Source organism: Salvelinus fontinalis, chromosome 5 (genome assembly GCF_029448725.1).
Source record: "Salvelinus fontinalis isolate EN_2023a chromosome 5, ASM2944872v1, whole genome shotgun sequence".
Taxonomy (NCBI): domain Eukaryota; kingdom Metazoa; phylum Chordata; class Actinopteri; order Salmoniformes; family Salmonidae; genus Salvelinus; species Salvelinus fontinalis.
Window position 1 is genome coordinate 37191341 of NC_074669.1, and position 17415 is coordinate 37208755.

At 43.0% G+C, this 17415-nt stretch overlaps 1 protein-coding gene across 1 annotated transcript in view; it reads left to right on the forward strand.

Moving 5' to 3' along the window:
* Window positions 1–17415, forward strand: part of LOC129855544 (protein O-linked-mannose beta-1,2-N-acetylglucosaminyltransferase 1-like) — a 33874-nt gene that overhangs the window by 229 nt on the left and 16230 nt on the right. Inside the window, exons 2-8 of the mRNA XM_055923319.1 lie at window positions 3664–3925; window positions 4031–4133; window positions 4323–4438; window positions 4676–4741; window positions 5381–5494; window positions 5707–5824; window positions 7058–7156. Coding sequence (XP_055779294.1) covers window positions 3791–3925; window positions 4031–4133; window positions 4323–4438; window positions 4676–4741; window positions 5381–5494; window positions 5707–5824; window positions 7058–7156 — 751 coding nt within the window. The 5' untranslated portion in view covers window positions 3664–3790. The remainder of the gene's footprint in view (window positions 1–3663; window positions 3926–4030; window positions 4134–4322; window positions 4439–4675; window positions 4742–5380; window positions 5495–5706; window positions 5825–7057; window positions 7157–17415) is intronic.

Genomic DNA, 17415 nt, shown 5'->3' on the forward strand with positions numbered 1-17415 from the left:
ATATCAGACAACCAGCCAGCAACGAGTGCTCTTTTTACCGTTAGCTAGCCAGCCAACGTTAGCTGCATTGGTGTGTTAAAACCTCATTACCGTTATCCTGGCAGCAGGATATTATTCTGGCATTATGATCGCGGATATTTATTCAAAATAAGAGTCCCCATACAAAGACATGCTAAACTTAGGCAATATCGTTTTTTTCGCACTCTAGTGCAATACAACTGTTTTCACAGCGTTGCAGCAATCAGAAGTTGAAACCATAACAAAGCGTAGTCCCCACAGCCTTTTACTGAAACAGGGAAGGGATGGGTCTGGAGAAGTGTTCCACTCTCAACTTAATTGACGGAGCTATGGATGCAAGGACTGACCATCCATGATATCAACATGATAGTTTTAAGCATGTTTTAAGGCTAAATTAATGGAACATATGGCCAACTTTTATTATTTATATTGTATTATTTATACCAGCATTTCTGTAGAAAGTGTACACCAGTACTAGTATGTTGAAAGCTATTATGTAAGGCTATATGTTGCCTAGTTAAATGAAGGTTATATATGTAAATAAATACACTTTTAATCAAATATAAATATATATGTAATTGGAACTACTCCAGTCTAAAAAAACTTTAATTGGTCTATTGTGTTGGGCAAAGGGTTTAATAGAGTGTGCTGGTGATTCCTTGTACCCCCTCACTCCATTCACTGCAATGCAATACGCTGCATATGAATTACATATTGGTTTATAGAGAAAAAACGACTCTGCCGACGTAAAAGTTGGGTTGGGATTACTCCGTAGGGTCTGTAGATATGGTGTTATTTATTGGGGGACAGGTTTACATACCCAGCAGCACTTTTAAATCCACCCATTCCAGTGGTCCAATGAATTAACTGTAGGCCTATAAATTACATATTGGCCTACATAAAAATACCTGCTGTGTAAAAGTGGGGTTGGGAGTACTCTAGGGTCTGTAGAAACCATATAGTGTTATTTCATGGGGCACTGAATAATACGTAGTGTTGCTGACCTTATATGCCACCCATTACATTGGCCACAATGCAAGTCACTGTATATGCGTTACATATTGGGTTAAAGATATATATATTTTTTTACAAATGATTTGTGCCAATGTAAAAGTGGAGATGGTGTTTTAGTTGTCGCTGGTGGGCCATCAGGTGAGGTTCTAGGCTGGGGTCCCTGGAGATCTGTCCGACCTTGTCCCCACCACCATCATTAACCTTTCTGGCGTAGGCGTTCCGCAAGCGACCCACCTCGACAACATCCTGTGAAATTGCAGAGCGCCAAATTCAAAATAGTCATAATAAACATTCATAAAAAATACAAGTGTTAATCTTTAAGCCAATGTATAACTTCTTGTTAATGCAGCCGCTTTGTCAGATTTCAAAAAGGCGTTACGGCGAAAGCATACCATGCGATTATCTGAGAACAGCGCCCCTCATACAAAAGGATGAAAAACATTTTCCAACCAAAGTCAAAAATAGCGATAAAATAAATCGCTTACCTTTGAAGATCTTCATCTTTTTGCAATCCCAAAGGTCTCAGTTACACAATGAATGGTCGTTTTGTTTGATAAAGTCCTTCTTTATATCCCAAAAATGTCTGTTTATTTGTCGCGTTTGATTCAGAAATACACCGGTTCCAACTCGCCCAACATGCCTACAAAGGATCTAATAAGTTACCTGTAAACTTGGTCCAAACATTTCAAACAATGTTTCTAATCCAACCTCAGGTACCCCAAAATGTAAATAATCTATACAATTTAAGACGGAATAAACTGTTTCCAATACTGGAGAAAAACAACACGGAGCGCGCTCTCATTCACGAGTGACACTTAGAAAGAATACAACTACTTCTTCATTAAAAAAAACTAAAAAACATCGAACAATTTCTAAAGACTGACATCTAGTGGAAGCCATAGGAACTGCAATCTGGGACCTTATAATTTGGCTTCCACATAGAAAAGCATTTGGAAAATGCTTTCCTGGATGGATTGTCCTCGGGGTTTTCCCTGCCAAATCAGTTCTCTTATACTCAGACATTATTTTAACAGTTTTAGAAACTTTAGAGTGTTTTCTATCCAATACAACCATGCATATGTATTTGTTAGCTTCTGGGCCTGATAACAGGCAGTTTACTTTGGGCACCTCAGTCGTCCAAACTTCCGAATACATAACAAAACAAACAACATTTATGGTCTGGACAGTGCAGAGAAAATCTTACACTTAAGATCCCACCATAAGTATGAGCAGGTGGGCCATCAGGTGAGGCTGGAGGCGAGGGTACTAATGGGGTCCACTAGAATTGGTAGTCCTGGAGATCTGACCAGCATTACTTCCACTCCCAGAAGTCAAAGTTGCACCCATGCACCGCAGTTCCTCGAACAAAGTGTCAAAATTGGCATAATCATCACTCAGGTGTACTTTATCGTGGCACAAGAGGCACGGTGAGCCCTTCTGTAAGTCACACCCAGCTCCCATGCTTGGCATTCATACTCCAATGCTAGCTGCTCCTGGTACTTTAGATATTTTGGGAAGTCAAGGACACAGACCTATAATTACAAGTGGCATTGCAGGGTTTTAGTAATTTGCAAGACATCATCTTGGAAATTGTTTGTCATGTTTTGATGCAACTAGTAATGGTAATTAAGGATTTACCCGAGTCCACTTCAACAGAGCAACACAGAGAAGTTCCTTAAACGCCTTTCCTGCGTAAGCCATGGATGGACTGTATATAAGGTTGTTGCCAGGAGCTAATAGACAGACAATGTCCGGGATAAGGCTTTGTGGGGTACTAAGGCTTTGTGGGGTACTAAGGTTTTGTGGGGTACAGCATTGAAGCTCTAGCTCCAGGAGTGGACAGGAAGCCAAAAGCCAGGCCAGCATGACCTGTGCGACCCTTGCGATTTGGCATCGGCACAATGCCATCCACTAAGGCACCAAGGTGGAAACCACCAGCACAAACTGAAAGAAAAGGACGCACATTATATTTAGAGATGAATGCCAAGTTTTTGTGACACTAATTATTTTGTGCAAATTAAACCACTTCTCACCTCATTATTCGAGATCTGTCTCGGCAAGACCGTCTTGTAATGCTTGCTGAGGTTGACTGTTGATTTCCCCCCCATCCACTGGTGCATGTTTTGGTTTTTGCCCTAGCACTATACAGCTGATTCAAATAATCAAAGCTCGATGATGTTGGTTATTTGAATCATAAATTCCTTCTTGCATTCTTCAACATTGATTAAAATGTAATATATTTTCAATGAGTTGGCCATCTTTCAATGTTTTGAAATACAGGCTTTTATTTTAAAGGTTTCCTCAATACCATAGGAAAGTGACATCTTCGTTAGTTTTGCCAGCAGAAAAATTGTTAAGACCTCCTAGCTAGCTAAATACAGTATCTATGGGTGTGATGAACCTGTGGTGGTGTTCATTTTTTTTTTATATCCTTCATTAGTTAATTTGAATTATCTTGGTGTGTCAGCTACTAATTAGTTATACTACTAGCCATGTTATGTTTGTTGTCAACAAAAATGGGTTATTTATTTTGCACAATCAAATATTTGTTGTTATGCTACCGTTCGCTAATTGTGCACATAAACTAGCTAGCTACTGCATTCTTCAACATCTGCTCTCTCTGTTTTCAAGATGACGAGGTGATTGCAACTAATTAGTCACTGCAATTGGTCATCAGCTTGGACTGGATGCTGTGTAGGCATATGCGCTATTGTTGTAACGTGCTCAGCAGCAGGAGGTGGAGAGGGTTTACAGTCTCATGCCACAGTCAGGTATGGACACCTGGACACCGAATCCTCGAGCAAAACCGTTCATCCCTCGCCAGCAACGGAGCCTCTACCTCACCTGGAAGTACAAATTAACTAACAAGCGAGCTCTCCGTCGAGGCTGCCAGGTGAACCCAGATACATGCCAGTTCAGCTACCATTGACTGTCACTTTTGGTTAGCCTACATTTGAGGTATTTTTGAGAAATCAACTTGACTTTTTCCTCTGTGCAGGCTGGAGCTGTTCTATTTCTCCTGGTCACAGTCATTGTGAATATCAAACTAATCTTAGACACAAGAAGAGTAGCCAATGAGGAAGAGGCAGTGCAGGAGTATGGTGAGTCTTGTCAGTTCTTCCATTTCTTTCACACTTTTCCATTTTCGATGTCAAAAGCTGTTTCTCACTTATTATAGCCTATCGAAGTTGTTGATCTATGGAATTTGTACGGCTGAGCAATGTTATGTCAATTTATGAAGCAACTTTCCACAATTCAAAATGGCTGAACTTTCCCATGCTGGTTTAAAGACGACGCCCTGCCCAACATGGAGACCCCGCGCAAGACGGCGAGCGGTAGGAAGGTCCTGGACATTGAGGTGTACTCCAGCCGCTCCAAAGTCTATGTGGCAGTGGACGGAACCACTGTGAGTACTTGTAGGCATTTCACTATAAGGCTACCCTTTTCACACTACTGAGCCAAACCCAGTTGAGCTGCACTGACCTAGGTACGCATCCTCTCCGTAGTTGCTTGGAAAAACAATAAAAACAACAATCTGGCTTATTGTTGATGTGTGTCCTATAAACTGGGTTTCATAGTGTGATTTATGATGTAACTATTGATATTGAAAGGTGCTTGTGTTGTCTGTGGTATCCCTCTCCAGGTGTTGGAGGATGAAATGCGGGAGCAGGGCCGAGGTATTCACGTGATAGTCCTCAACCAGGCTACAGTAAGTGAGCATTTCTGACTCTTCACCTAGAGACACACTGAATCTGGTGTTTTTTTCTCTCTGCACTTGCAATTTAGCCTTTGTTTTTCAAGCGCTCATGAAGCGCAGCACGTCGACAACATAGTGAGATGAAACTACTAGTCTTGGTAGTAGGCAATTCCATGGTAAGAGTGATACTGAGACTCAGGTTTTTTCCACTTTTTAAAATGTCAAACAAAAACCAATCATTGTAAAGTTAAACAAACCACACAACTGTATGCACAAGGTCTACTTTGAACAATTCCCACGTTTTGCTGAAACACGTTTACTTGAGGAACAGCTAAGATACAAAGTTTGTTAAGAGAATGGTTTTGGCTGTTTGCGCCGTCATTCAGTTCCCAAACTTTTCATTTGCACTGTTCTCCAAGTAAATGTGTTTTTGTAAAATGTTCAGTGGAAATTGTTAAAAGTAGTCCTTGTGCATAGAGCTGTATGGTTTAACTTTGCCGTCATTGTTTTTTAGTTTAACATTTTAAAGTGAAAAATCTAGTCTCCGTTTGTTACTGTGGAATCGCCCTATTGCTAAACCAACCTCTCTTCTCTAGACAAGGTCTATTTGTAGATCTGCAGCATAAATGTCACTTCGTTGTGTGTGTGCAGGGCCATGTGATGGCCAAGAGGATATTTGACACCTACTCTCCCCATGAGGACGAGGCCATGATCCTCTTCCTCAACATGGTGACGCGTGGCAGGGTCCTCATCTTCACCATCAAGGTGAGTCACTCGTTAACTCCCTTCCGGCTTTGCGTATGTATATACTATAAGCTAGTTCTTGATGCACCAGTAGTGACTTGCATCAAAGCTATTGTATTTGCATGCAATAAACTTGATGCGCTAAATGGGCTAATGTAGAGTAAGGCTAATGATTTAGCCTGACGATGCAGTGCTTTGTGCCTGTCTGTTTGTGCTGTATTGTTTACCTTTAGGATGAGGGGACGTTCCACCTGAAAGAGTCTGCTAAAAACCTGCTGAAGGGGCTTGGGAGCCAGGCGGGCCTCAACCTCAGCTGGAGAGACATGTGGACCTTGGTGGTGAAGAAAGGAGGTATAGGAACAGATGTTCCCTCACTCTTGAAACACACACACACACAGAGATCCATTTTCACACAAATGACAGTTACTGCTAGGGGTGTGAATGTTTAAATGAAATTGGGATCTTTACGTTAAGAAAAATCCCTAACCAAAGACTTGTTTTTCCCCCACAAAATGTAAATCACAGTGCAGTTATCACAAAACGTATTCTTTTCCGTGTTATAGCATAACTTGATGACCGGCTATAAAGGCCTTGGGGAAAGTTGTAATTTAAATAAAACCAGAGAGGAAGAAGCGAACGTAAGGCTACTTTGGTGAATTTGCAAGGCATACCTTGACATTGCAAGGTAGAGATGAATTATTTCTGCCTGCCCTCCTCTCTCTCCCACGCGCTGGCTCGCCTGCTCTTTCTCTTCAATAATGATGTGAGTGTGTTCGGTCTTTGGTCTGTTGCATGTAGAATATCCTAAGCTATTCATTGATGATAAGCCCTGCTTTACTGAAGTTGCGTGAAATTGCAGCATATTGCATTGCGAAATACAGCTTTTTTTTAATGTATTGAAGATGGGCCTAGTGCACGGTCCTGACTGTCTGCCTGGTGGTCGACCTGCCTGTACTGTGCCCCTCCCCTCTCCGTCCCTCGCTAGTTCGCTGTAAAATATGCAAGCGTTTGATTAGTTGCCGTACTAATTCCTAGCGGAATCGAATCTTGATATTCAGAAATGGGAGTCGACACCGGGAGTATCGACTCCACCGCTACGTCATTGTTTTAAGTTGGAAAAATGCCAGCGACCGCAGTGAATTCCTGTATGGCAATACTTCGAGAAGTAAATGCAAATTTTGCGAGGTGGAATTGAGGTACAGTAATGGTATTTAAAAAAATATATATAATAATAATAATTTAACATTTATTTAACTAGGAAAGTCAGTTAAGAACAAATTCTTATTTACAGTGACTGCCTACCGGGGAACAGTGTGTTAACTGCCTTGTTCAGGGGCAGAACGACAGATGTTTACCTTGTCAGCTTGGGGTTTCGATCCAGCAACCTTTCGGTTACTGGCCCAATGTTCTAACCTCTAGGCTCCCTGTACTACCATTACAACAGCAAAGGGGCACTGGCAGCAGCGCAGCTGCATTGTGAAATGTTATGAATTTTTCTTATCTCTTTATCATAGTTTTTGTCCATTTGTGTGTCATGCGATGTGGGTGTGTTGATGATGAGCTGCTTGGGATGTTTGTTTTCAGGTCAGTTGTATGGTGAGAAACACTCCAAGTCCCCAGCCCTGTCCACCTGGGGAGATCCTGTTCTACTGAAGACTGAGGTGCAGCTCACTGCCTCTGAAGGTACCTACCTACCTCGCCTCCCATCCCCTCTTCTCCCTCCTCACCTTGCTCCACGCTCAACAATGACCAATCATCCTTTATATGCAGCTATTAAGAGAAATGATCTCAAATATACAGTCGCCAGTCGAAAGTCTACACAACCCTTGTGCAGTCTTCAAGTTTTGCTGCCTTAAGAATATATCTAAAAAGGGATTACATTAGAATTTTGTCCTACTGATCTTTACAACCTACTCCACACTTTCAAAGTGAAAGAAAAATAATATAAAATTTTCCATATGAAAATCAAGATGTGCTGATTGCATGTCTTCTCACCACATAGTTAATCATTGGTGAAAGCATCTTTTTAAAAACAGAATCATTTTGAATAAGATTCTACCAACCTTGCACACCTCTTAAGGCAGTGTATATCAATTGTTTTTGTCAAAAATGGCTCAAGCTCAGTAAATTTGGTTGGGAATCTTTGATGGACAGCTGTATTCAAACCTTGTCTCTAATCTTCAAGCAGATTTAAGTCAGGACAGACTGGAACATTCAGGAACATCTCACCAGCTCTTGGAACGCCATTCTGGTCTGTCTTTGGCATTAAACTGTGTGTAATTGTCTCTCTGAAAAATACAACTATTCTTGAGTTAGGTTTTCAAATCAAATTGTATTTGTCACGCTTTGTAAACAGGTGTAGACTAACAGTGAAATACTTAGTTGTGGGCCCTTCCCAACAATGCTAAGAAAAATAGAAAAATAATAACCCGACAAATATACAATTTAAAAAAAAATAAAAAAATATTTCACCTTTATTTAACCAGGTAGGCTAGTTGAGAACAAGTTCTCATTTGCAACTGCGACCTGGCCAAGATAAAGCATAGCAGTGTGAACAGACAACAACACAGAGTTACACATGGAGTAAACAATAAACAAGTCAATAACATGGTAGAAAAAAGAGAATCTATATACAATGTGTGCAAAAGGCATGAGGTAGGCAATAAATCGAATAATTACAATTTAGCAGATTAACACTGGAGTGATAAATCATCAGATGATCATGTGCAAGAAGAGATACTGGTGTGCAAAAGAGCAGAAAAGTAAATAAATAAAAGCAGTATGGGGGTGAGGTAGGTAAATTGGGTGGGTAGTTTACAGATGGACTATGTACAGCTGCAGCGATCGGTTAGCTGCTCGGATAGCAGATTTTTAAAGTTGTTGAGGGAGATAAAAGTCTCCAACTTCAGAGATTTTTGCAATTCGTTCCAGTCGCAGGCAGCAGAGAACTGGAAGGAAAGGCGTCCAAATGAGGTTTTGGCTTTAGGGATGATCAGTGAGATACACCTGCTGGAGCGCGTGCTACGGGTGGGTGTAGCCATCGTGACCAGTGAACTGAGATAAGGCGGCACTTTACCTAGCATAGCCTTGTAGATGACCTGGAGCCAGTGGGGTCTGACGACGAACATGTAGCGAGGGCCAGCCGACTAGGGCATACAGGTCGCAGTGGTGGGTCGTATAAGGTGCTTTAGTAACAAAACGGATGGCACTGTGATAAACTGCATCCAGTTTGCTGAGTAGAGTATTGGAAGCTATTTTGTAGATGACATCGCCGAAGTCGAGGATCGGTAGGATAGTCAGTTTTACTAGGGTAAGTTTGGCGGCGTGAGTGAAGGAGGCTTTGTTGCGGAATAGAAAGCCGACTCTAGATTTGGTTTAGATTTTGGATTGGAGATGTTTGATATGAGTCTGGAAGGAGAGTTTGCAGTCTAGCCAGACACCTAGGTACTTATAGATGTCCACATATTCTAGGTCGGAACCGTCCAGGGTGGTGATGCTAGTCGGGCGTGCGGGTGCAGGCAGCGAACGGTTGAAAAGCATGCATTTGGTTTTACTAGCGTTTAAGAGCAGTTGGAGGCCACGGAAGGAGTGTTGTATGGCATTGAAGCTCGTTTGGAGGTTAGATAGCACAGTGTCCAGGGAAGGGCCGGAAGTATACAGAATGGTGTCGTCTGCGTAGAGGTGGATCAGGGAATCGCCCGCAGCAAGAGCAACATCATTGATGTATACAGAGAAAAGAGTCGGCCCGAGAATTGAACCCTGTGGTACCCCCATAGAGACTGCCAGAGGACCGGACAACATGCCCTCCGATTTGACACACTGAACTCTGTCTGCAAAGTAGTTGGTGAACCAGGCAAGGCAGTCATTAGAAAAACCGAGGCTATTGAGTCTGCCGATAAGAATATGGTGATTGACAGAGTCGAAAGCCTTGGCCAGGTCGATGAAGACGGCTGCACAGTAATGTCTTTTATCGATGGCGGTTATGATATCGTTTAGTACCTTGAGCGTGGCTGAGGTGCACCCGTGACTGGCTCGGAAACCGGATTGCACAGCAGAGAAGGTACGGTGGGATTCGAGATGGTCAGTGATCTGTTTGTTGACTTGGCTTTCAAAGACCTTAGCTAGGCAGGGCAGGATGGATATAGGTCTGTAACAGTTTGGGTCCAGGGTGTCTCCCCCTTTGAAGAGGGGGATGACCGCGGCAGCTTTCCAATCCTTGGGGATCTCAGATGATACGAAGGAGAGGTTGAACAGGCTGGTAATAGGGGGTGCGACAATTGCGGCGGACAGTTTCAGAAATAGGGGGTCCAGATTGTCAAGCCCAGCTGATTTGTATGGGTCCAGGTTTTCCAGCTCTTTCAGAACATCTGCTATCTGGATATGGGTAAAGGAGAAGCTGGGGAGGCTTGGGCGAGTAGCAGCGGGGAAGGGGGCTGTTGGCCAAGGTTGGAGTCGCCAGGAGGAAGGCATGGCCAGCCATTGAGAAATGTTTGTTGAAGTTTTCGATTATCACGGACTTATCAGTGGTGACCGTGTTACCTTGCCTCAGTGCAGTGGGCAGCTGGGAGGAGGTGCTCTTGTTTTCCATGGACTTTACAGTATCCCAGAACTTTTTGGAGTTAGAGCTACAGGATGCAAATTTATGCTTGAAAAAGCTGGCCTTTGCTTTCCTGACTGACTGCGTGTATTGGTTCCTGACTTCCCTGAACAGTTGCATATCGCGGGGGCTCTTCGATGCTATTGCAGTTCGCCACAGGATGTTTTTGTGCTGGTCGAGGGCAGTCAGGTCTGGAGTGAACCAAGGGCTATATCTGTTCATGGTTCTCGGGATGAGGTCAATATCCTTCCAGGGTACCCGGGCCAGGTCGATTAGAAAGGCCTGCTCGCAGAAGTGTTTTAGGGAGCGTTTGACAGTGATGAGGGGTGGTCGTTTGACCGCGTACCCGTGGCGGATACAGGCAATGAGGCAGTGATCGCTGAGATCTTGATTGAAGACAGCAGAGGTGTATTTGGAGGGCAAGTTGGTCAGGATAATGTCTATTAGGGTGCCCATGTTTACGGATTTAGGGTTGTACCTGGTGGGTTCCTTGATGATTTGTGTGAGATTGAGGGCATCTAGCTTAGATTGTAGGACTGCCGGGGTGTTAAGCATATCCCAGTTTAGGTCACCTAACAGAACAAACTCTGAAGCTAGATGGGGAGCGATCAATTCACAGATGGTGTCCAGGGCACAGCTGGGAGCTGAGGGGGGTCGGTAGCAGGCGGCAACAGTGAGAGACTTATTTCTGGAGAGATTAATTTTTAAAATTAGAAGTTCGAACTGTTTGGGCATAGACCTGGAAAGTATGACAGAACTTTGCAGGCTATCTCTGCAGTAGATTGCAACTCCTCCCCCTTTGGCAGTTCTATCTTGACGGAAAGTGTTATAGTTGGGTATGGAAATCTCAGAGTTTTTGGTGGCCTTCCTAAGCCAGGCTTCGGACACGGCAAGGACATCAGGGTTGGCAGAGTGTGCTAAAGCGGTGAGTAAGGCAAACTTAGGGAGGAGGCTTCTGATGTTGACATGCATGAGGCCAAGGCTTTTTCGATCACAGAAGTCAACAAATGAGGGTGACTGGGGACATGCAGGGCCTGGGTTTACCTCCACATCACCCGAGGAACAGAGGAGTAGTAGGATGAGGGTGCGGCTAAAGGCTATCAAAACTGGTCGCCTAGAGCGTTGGGGACAAGGAATAAAAGGAGCAGATTTATGGGCGTGGTAGAATAGATTCTGGGCATAATGTGCAGACCAGGGTATGGTGGGGCACGGGTACAGCGGAGGCAAGCCCAGGCACTGGGTGATGATAAGAGAGGTTGTATCTCTGGACATGCTGGTCTCAATGGGTGAGGTCACCGCATGTGTGGGGGGTGGGACAAAGGAGGTATCAGAGGTACGGAGAGTGGAACTACGGGGTCCATTGCAAACCAAAACAATGATAACTAGCCTGAACAACAGTATGCAAGGCATATTGATATTTGAGAGAGACATACAATAAGGCATAAAGTGATTGCAGGTCTTGATTGGGAGAGCTAGCTAAAACAACAGGTGAGATAACAGCAGCTAGTCAGCTAACACAGCAACAGAAGGTAAAAAAATGGCGACGACTAGGCAGAGAGGGTCGGATTAACTACACACAGATCCTGAGTTAAAGCACAGAGCCGACAGATAAAACACAAATAAACAGAATGGAGTACCGTGAATTAATGGACAGTCAAGCAGGCATCAGCTATGTAGCCAAGTGATCATAGTGTCCAGGGGGCAGCCGTAGATGGAGCAGTGATGCCTCCACTAAGCTAGCACGCGTTTAAAGTTAGTAGCCCGGGGGGTGGTCTGCTCAGACGGAGGGGGGTTGAGGGCACAGCGGATGGGGTATTCGTCTGCAGACCAGACGTGGTCGTGTCGACAGAGAATCCAAGCCGGATGGCGATGGCAAAAGAGAGGTTGTGAATTGTAGAATTGTGTTTGCTAACTGGTGCTAGCTTCCTGGCTGCGCTAGCTGCAAGATAAGCTAGCAGTTAGCAGACCAGGGCAGGCAAGCTAGCAGTTAGCAGACCGGGGCTAGCAAGTTAGCCTTTGGGGGACGTCGCGATGGGGGGGGAGTCTGTTTTTGCCTCTTCGTGCGGTGACGTCGATAGACCAGTCGTGGAATTAGTAGGGTTCCAGGTAGCTCTAGGTAGCTAGCAGGCCTAGTAGGTTAGCAGAATGGGCCTTCAGCGGGCGTCACGCCTGAGGGGCCTGTTGGAGTCCTCGGGCAGATTATGTCGGTATTCCAGTCGTAGAGGATCGGCGGGGTTCCGTGCTCCGTACCGGCAGTAAAGGGGTCCGGATATTGTAGCCCAGGAGTGGGCTTCAGTGGTAGCACAGGAGCCCTAGCCGGGCTAGCTTCAGGCTAATTGGTGCTTGCTCCGGGATGGAAACGCTAGCCAGGAGTAGTCACCCGGGATTCTGGTTAGCTAGTTGCGAAGATCCAGATGAAAATGTTCAGAGTTTGCGGTAGGAATCCGGGGATATGGAGAGAAATAGGTCCGTTATGCTCTGGTTTTAGTCACGTTGTTCGAACTAGCGAGAGCTTTCCGAGCTAAAGGTTAGCTGATGACCGCTAGCAATGGTTTGCTAACTGATAGCTGGTAGGTAGTTAGCTGGCTATCTTCAGTTGATGGATTCCAGATCAGAAGTAAATAGAAATACTTTAGAAAAAAGCAGATCCACGCCACATTGGGTGAGGCGGGTTGCAGGAGAGTATTTAGAAGTTGAGGTTTAAGAAAATATTTTTAAAAAGATATGCGAAGAAAAAGATGTAAAAAGATAAATACAAGGGACACGGGACACGACAGGACAAAGACGTCTACACTGCTACGCCATCTTGGAAATGAGTAACGATAACTTGGCTATATACATGGGGTACCGGTACCGAGTCGATGTACAGGGGTACGAGGTAATTGAGGTAGAGTAGTATTCACACCCCTTGGCTTTTTCCTCATTTTGTTACAATGTGGGATTAAAATGGATTTAATTGTAATTTTTTGTCAACGATCTATACAAAATACAGCATAGCAGACTGAACCAGGTTTTCCTCTTGGAGTTTGCCTGTGCTTAGCTGCATTAGGTTTATTTTATCCTGAAAAACTTCCCAGTCCTTAACGATTACAAGCATACCCAGAGTATGATGCAGCCATGCTTGAAAATATGGAGAGTGCTACTCAGTAATGTTTTGGATTTTCCCCAAACATAACACTTTGTATTCAGGACAAAAAGTGAATTGCTTTGCCACATGTTTTGCGGTATTACTTTAGTGTCGCGTTGCAAACAGGATGCATTTTTTGGAAATGTTTTATTCTGTACAGGCTTCCTTCTTTTCTCTCTGTCAGTTAGGTTAGTATTGTGGAGTAACTACAATGTTGCTGATCCATCCTCAGTTTTTTCCTATCACAGCAATTAAACTATGCAACTGTTTCAACCCTCTAGTCTAAGCTGGGGGGGAATTGTTTTAAGATGGTCATACCAAGGATAATTTCTCTATTTGATTTAAAATTGTAGGCATCTACAACCCCCCCCCCCCCCTGCCATTCAAAAGTTTGGGGTCACTTAGAAATGTCCTTGTTTTTGAAAAACACTTTAAAAAACAAACATTAAATTGATCAAAAATACAGTGTAGACATTGTTAATGTTGTAAATTACTATTGTAGCTGGAAATGGCAGATTTAATATATATTTAATAATTTAATAGAATATCTACATAGGCATACAGGGGCCATCATCAACAACTATCACTCCTGTGTTCCAATAGCACGTTGTGTTAGCTAATCCAAGTTTATAATTTGAAAAGGCTAATTGATCATTAGAAAACCCTTTTGCAATTATGTTAGCACAGTTGAAAACTGTTGTTCTGATTTAAAGAAGCAATAAAACTGTCCTTCTTTAGACTAGTTGAGTATCTGGAGCATTAGCATTTGTGCGTTCGATTACAGACTCAAAATTGAAACTCGTCAGTCTATTCTTGTTCTGAGAAATTAAGGCTATTCCATGCGATAAATTGCCAAGAAATTGAAGATCTCGTACAACGCTGTGTACTACTCCCTTCACAGAACAGCGCAAACTGGCTCTAACCAGCATACAAAGAGTGAGAGGCCCCGGTGCACAACTGAGCAGGAGGACAAGTACATTGTCGTGAGGCGTCTGTTTCTCAAACTTGACAAGTCTTCAACTGGCAGCTTCATTTAAATAGTACCTGCAAAACACCAGTCTCAATGGTGAAGAGGCGACTTCGGGATTCTGGCCTTCTAGGCAGAGTCCCGGTGTCTGTGTTCTTTTATCCATCTTAATCTTTTCTTTTTATTGGCTAGTCTGAGATATGGCTTTTTCTTTGATTTAGAATGACAATAGTGTCATGAGGGTGTTATTTATCAGCAGCAAATAATTTGACCACGTGCCTTGCTGGTTGATATCATTCTGTTTTACGTTATGAAAATAATCTGGTATGGGACTGTTTTATGTACTATAACTCTATTGCTAATCACATTTTATTGTAAGGGACTCACAAACACGCTACGTGTTGCAGTAGGCCTTTTTAGAATATTGCAAAACCTATCCTTGACTCTATCCAAGTTGAGGAGCAGGAAACAAACGATGCCAGTCAGCCTGTACAGCCGGGCCATCGAAACTACACCTAAAGCACAGGAGGTTGGTGGCACCTTAATTGGGGAGGACGTGGTAATGGGGAGGACGTGGTAATGGGGTTCTAGGGAGTTTTTCCTAGCCACCGTGCTTCTACACCTGCATTCTAGCTGTTTGGGGTTTTAGGCTGGGTCTCTGTACAGCACTTCGAGATATTAGCTGATGTACGAAGGGCTATATAAAATAAACTTGATTGATTGATTGATGGCTGGAGCGGAAGAGGGGGAATGATATTAAATACAGCAAACACATGGTTTCCATGTGTTGATGCCATTACATTTTTTTGCTCCATTCCAGCTATTAATGAGCCATCCTCCCATCTGCAGCCTCCATTGACCTAAACTATACCGAAACAAATTTCACACACAAATGGTTGGCCTATAGACGAGATTAAATTGACAATCTGATGAGTGACAATATTATCAGTTGTCAAATTGTACATGAAGAGAGAGGTGCGTCTTGTAATTGACAGATGCAGGGAAAGGAGCATCACTTTATCAATACGCATGCAGGTAAAACATTTTGATTTCTATATCGTATCAGAAAGAAACTGCAGAATTTGCTCTATGACACTTACCTTTGTCAAATAACGCAAACTTCGTCAAATAACGCAAAATTCAAGAGGTGCAGCTCCAGTTCCAAATGTAACTTTTTCCAAGAATATCCGTGCTGTCAATGTGTTCAGCACATGACCACTCGCGCGGCAGCATTGCTCTGACTACTAAGCAAAAACGAGTAACTTAATAAAATATGCTATTTTGTCTTCAATGGATGAATGGGTGGTAGAAACCAGAACTGATAATGGTGCAAGTGACTTCAATGAACTGAATGATGAGGGTGATTGAATTTGATTGTGTTAAGTTCATGTTTTATGTATCCCTATATTTCTGTTATTACGGGGCTGTTACTCTGTCAAGAGTGCGCCTGCGCGGGAAGTTTGGTTGTTAATGGACCTAGCCTTGGAATGGCTATCTTGTAGTGTGTTCATACAGTATAGTAAACTTTGTTCAACTGGAACCTTGTCGTTGTGTCATTTCGAGTTAACAGATTGATCTGAATGTTGAGGGTGACGAGGATGATTGAATTTAGAACAATCGTGTAATGATGAAGAATTGTGGGCGGTCTAATTTATTTGATTATGAAAGCCTGGAAATGGTGTATATAATCTCTCATCGGAGTCAAATCGGACACTGTACAATATACAACGCGTGTAGTTCACAATGGCAAACCGAACCAAACTAATTGATGCACTGACAGCATTGCAAATGCTGCAGAATTTATGAGTTGGAGGATCGGAAATTGAGCTTAAAATTGACGTTGCTGACTGTGGACCCGACGCATAAAGAGAAGACGATGCTTAAAAGCGCAGGTATAAGGGCACAATAGTGTCCGATACACTCAACAAATGACTTTTTATATCTTGTCATTAATATATTTCCACATATTTCTTTATGCATTTCATCCTTGACAATTGTTCATGCGCTGGTGCTTTTGTTTAGGAATACGGCCAATAATTCACCTGCTCACTTGGTTATCTTTTTTGTTTCTACTTTGTAATAGTTTATGCTCTATTTATCAAGCATTGGTGTCGATGTTTGCACGCCTTGCGGGTTGATATGCATCTGATGCATATGCTAAAGGAGACGCCCGGCAACGTTCTTCAGTGTGTACTTATAGGCTGGAAGGTTAGGTTGTTCTAGCATTTTATAATTTTTTTTGGTACTAAACTACTTCCATATGTGCTTCCATACATAAAAAAAAAAACTGGTACCGGGCTGCCTTCAGGCGAGGCTTGTGGGTATCCTAGAGCAAAACAGGTGGGGTTTCCTATAACTTTTTACCTGGGCTTTGCTTCGTTCATCTTTATTTTGCTTCTGACAAACTTCCCAGTCCCTGCTGGTGACAAGCATACCTATAACATGATGCTGCCACCACAATACTTGAAAATACAGTGATTTTTCACTTTCACTGTTATATTGGATTTGACCCGAACCTGAAGTTTTTAATTTAAGCCCAAACGTTTATTTATTTGCCGTGTTGTCTTGCGGTATTAATTAATGGCCTTGTTGCAAACAGAATGGATGATTTGGAGTGGATTTTTTATTTTTAACACAGGTTTCCTTCTGATGGGTTCTGACTCCTAAACTTGAAATAATTAACAATATCAGGTATCCTATGGAAATGAGGAGTGCCATAGTCTGGTTTCTAAACCGGAAGTTAATTTGGAGGAGGAATGTATATGGTGGGGGCAATTAAGTTTGCCTTTCTTTTACTCAATACATTCCAATCACATAGTTGCAGGCACTGATAAGGGTGGAGAGATGTGGTTTAGTGAGGAATGGGTGCCGAGGTCAGGTCGCATTAAGAGAGAAGGAACAGTTTATTGTCCGCATCGCTTAACTTCTTGCCTAGCAATAAAGATATAATGTTAAGAGAGGAGGATATTGCACCCAAATTGGGGTGTATATACCTGTGCTTGTCTGTTTAGGTGTCCGACCCTTTGGGTGAATAAGCTTGGTTTGAGCTTTTATAGTTGTCCATCAGTTTTCACTCGGTTCGTTTAGAATGGGGGTGGGCAAACTTTTTGGCTCGAGGGCCACATTGGGATTAAGAAATTCAATGGAGGGCCGCATTTTTGGGGGGATTAATTGTTTGCTAAAATCAATTTGCGGGTGCCTCCTGAGTGACGCAGCGGTCTAAGGCACCGCATCACTACAGACCCGGGTTC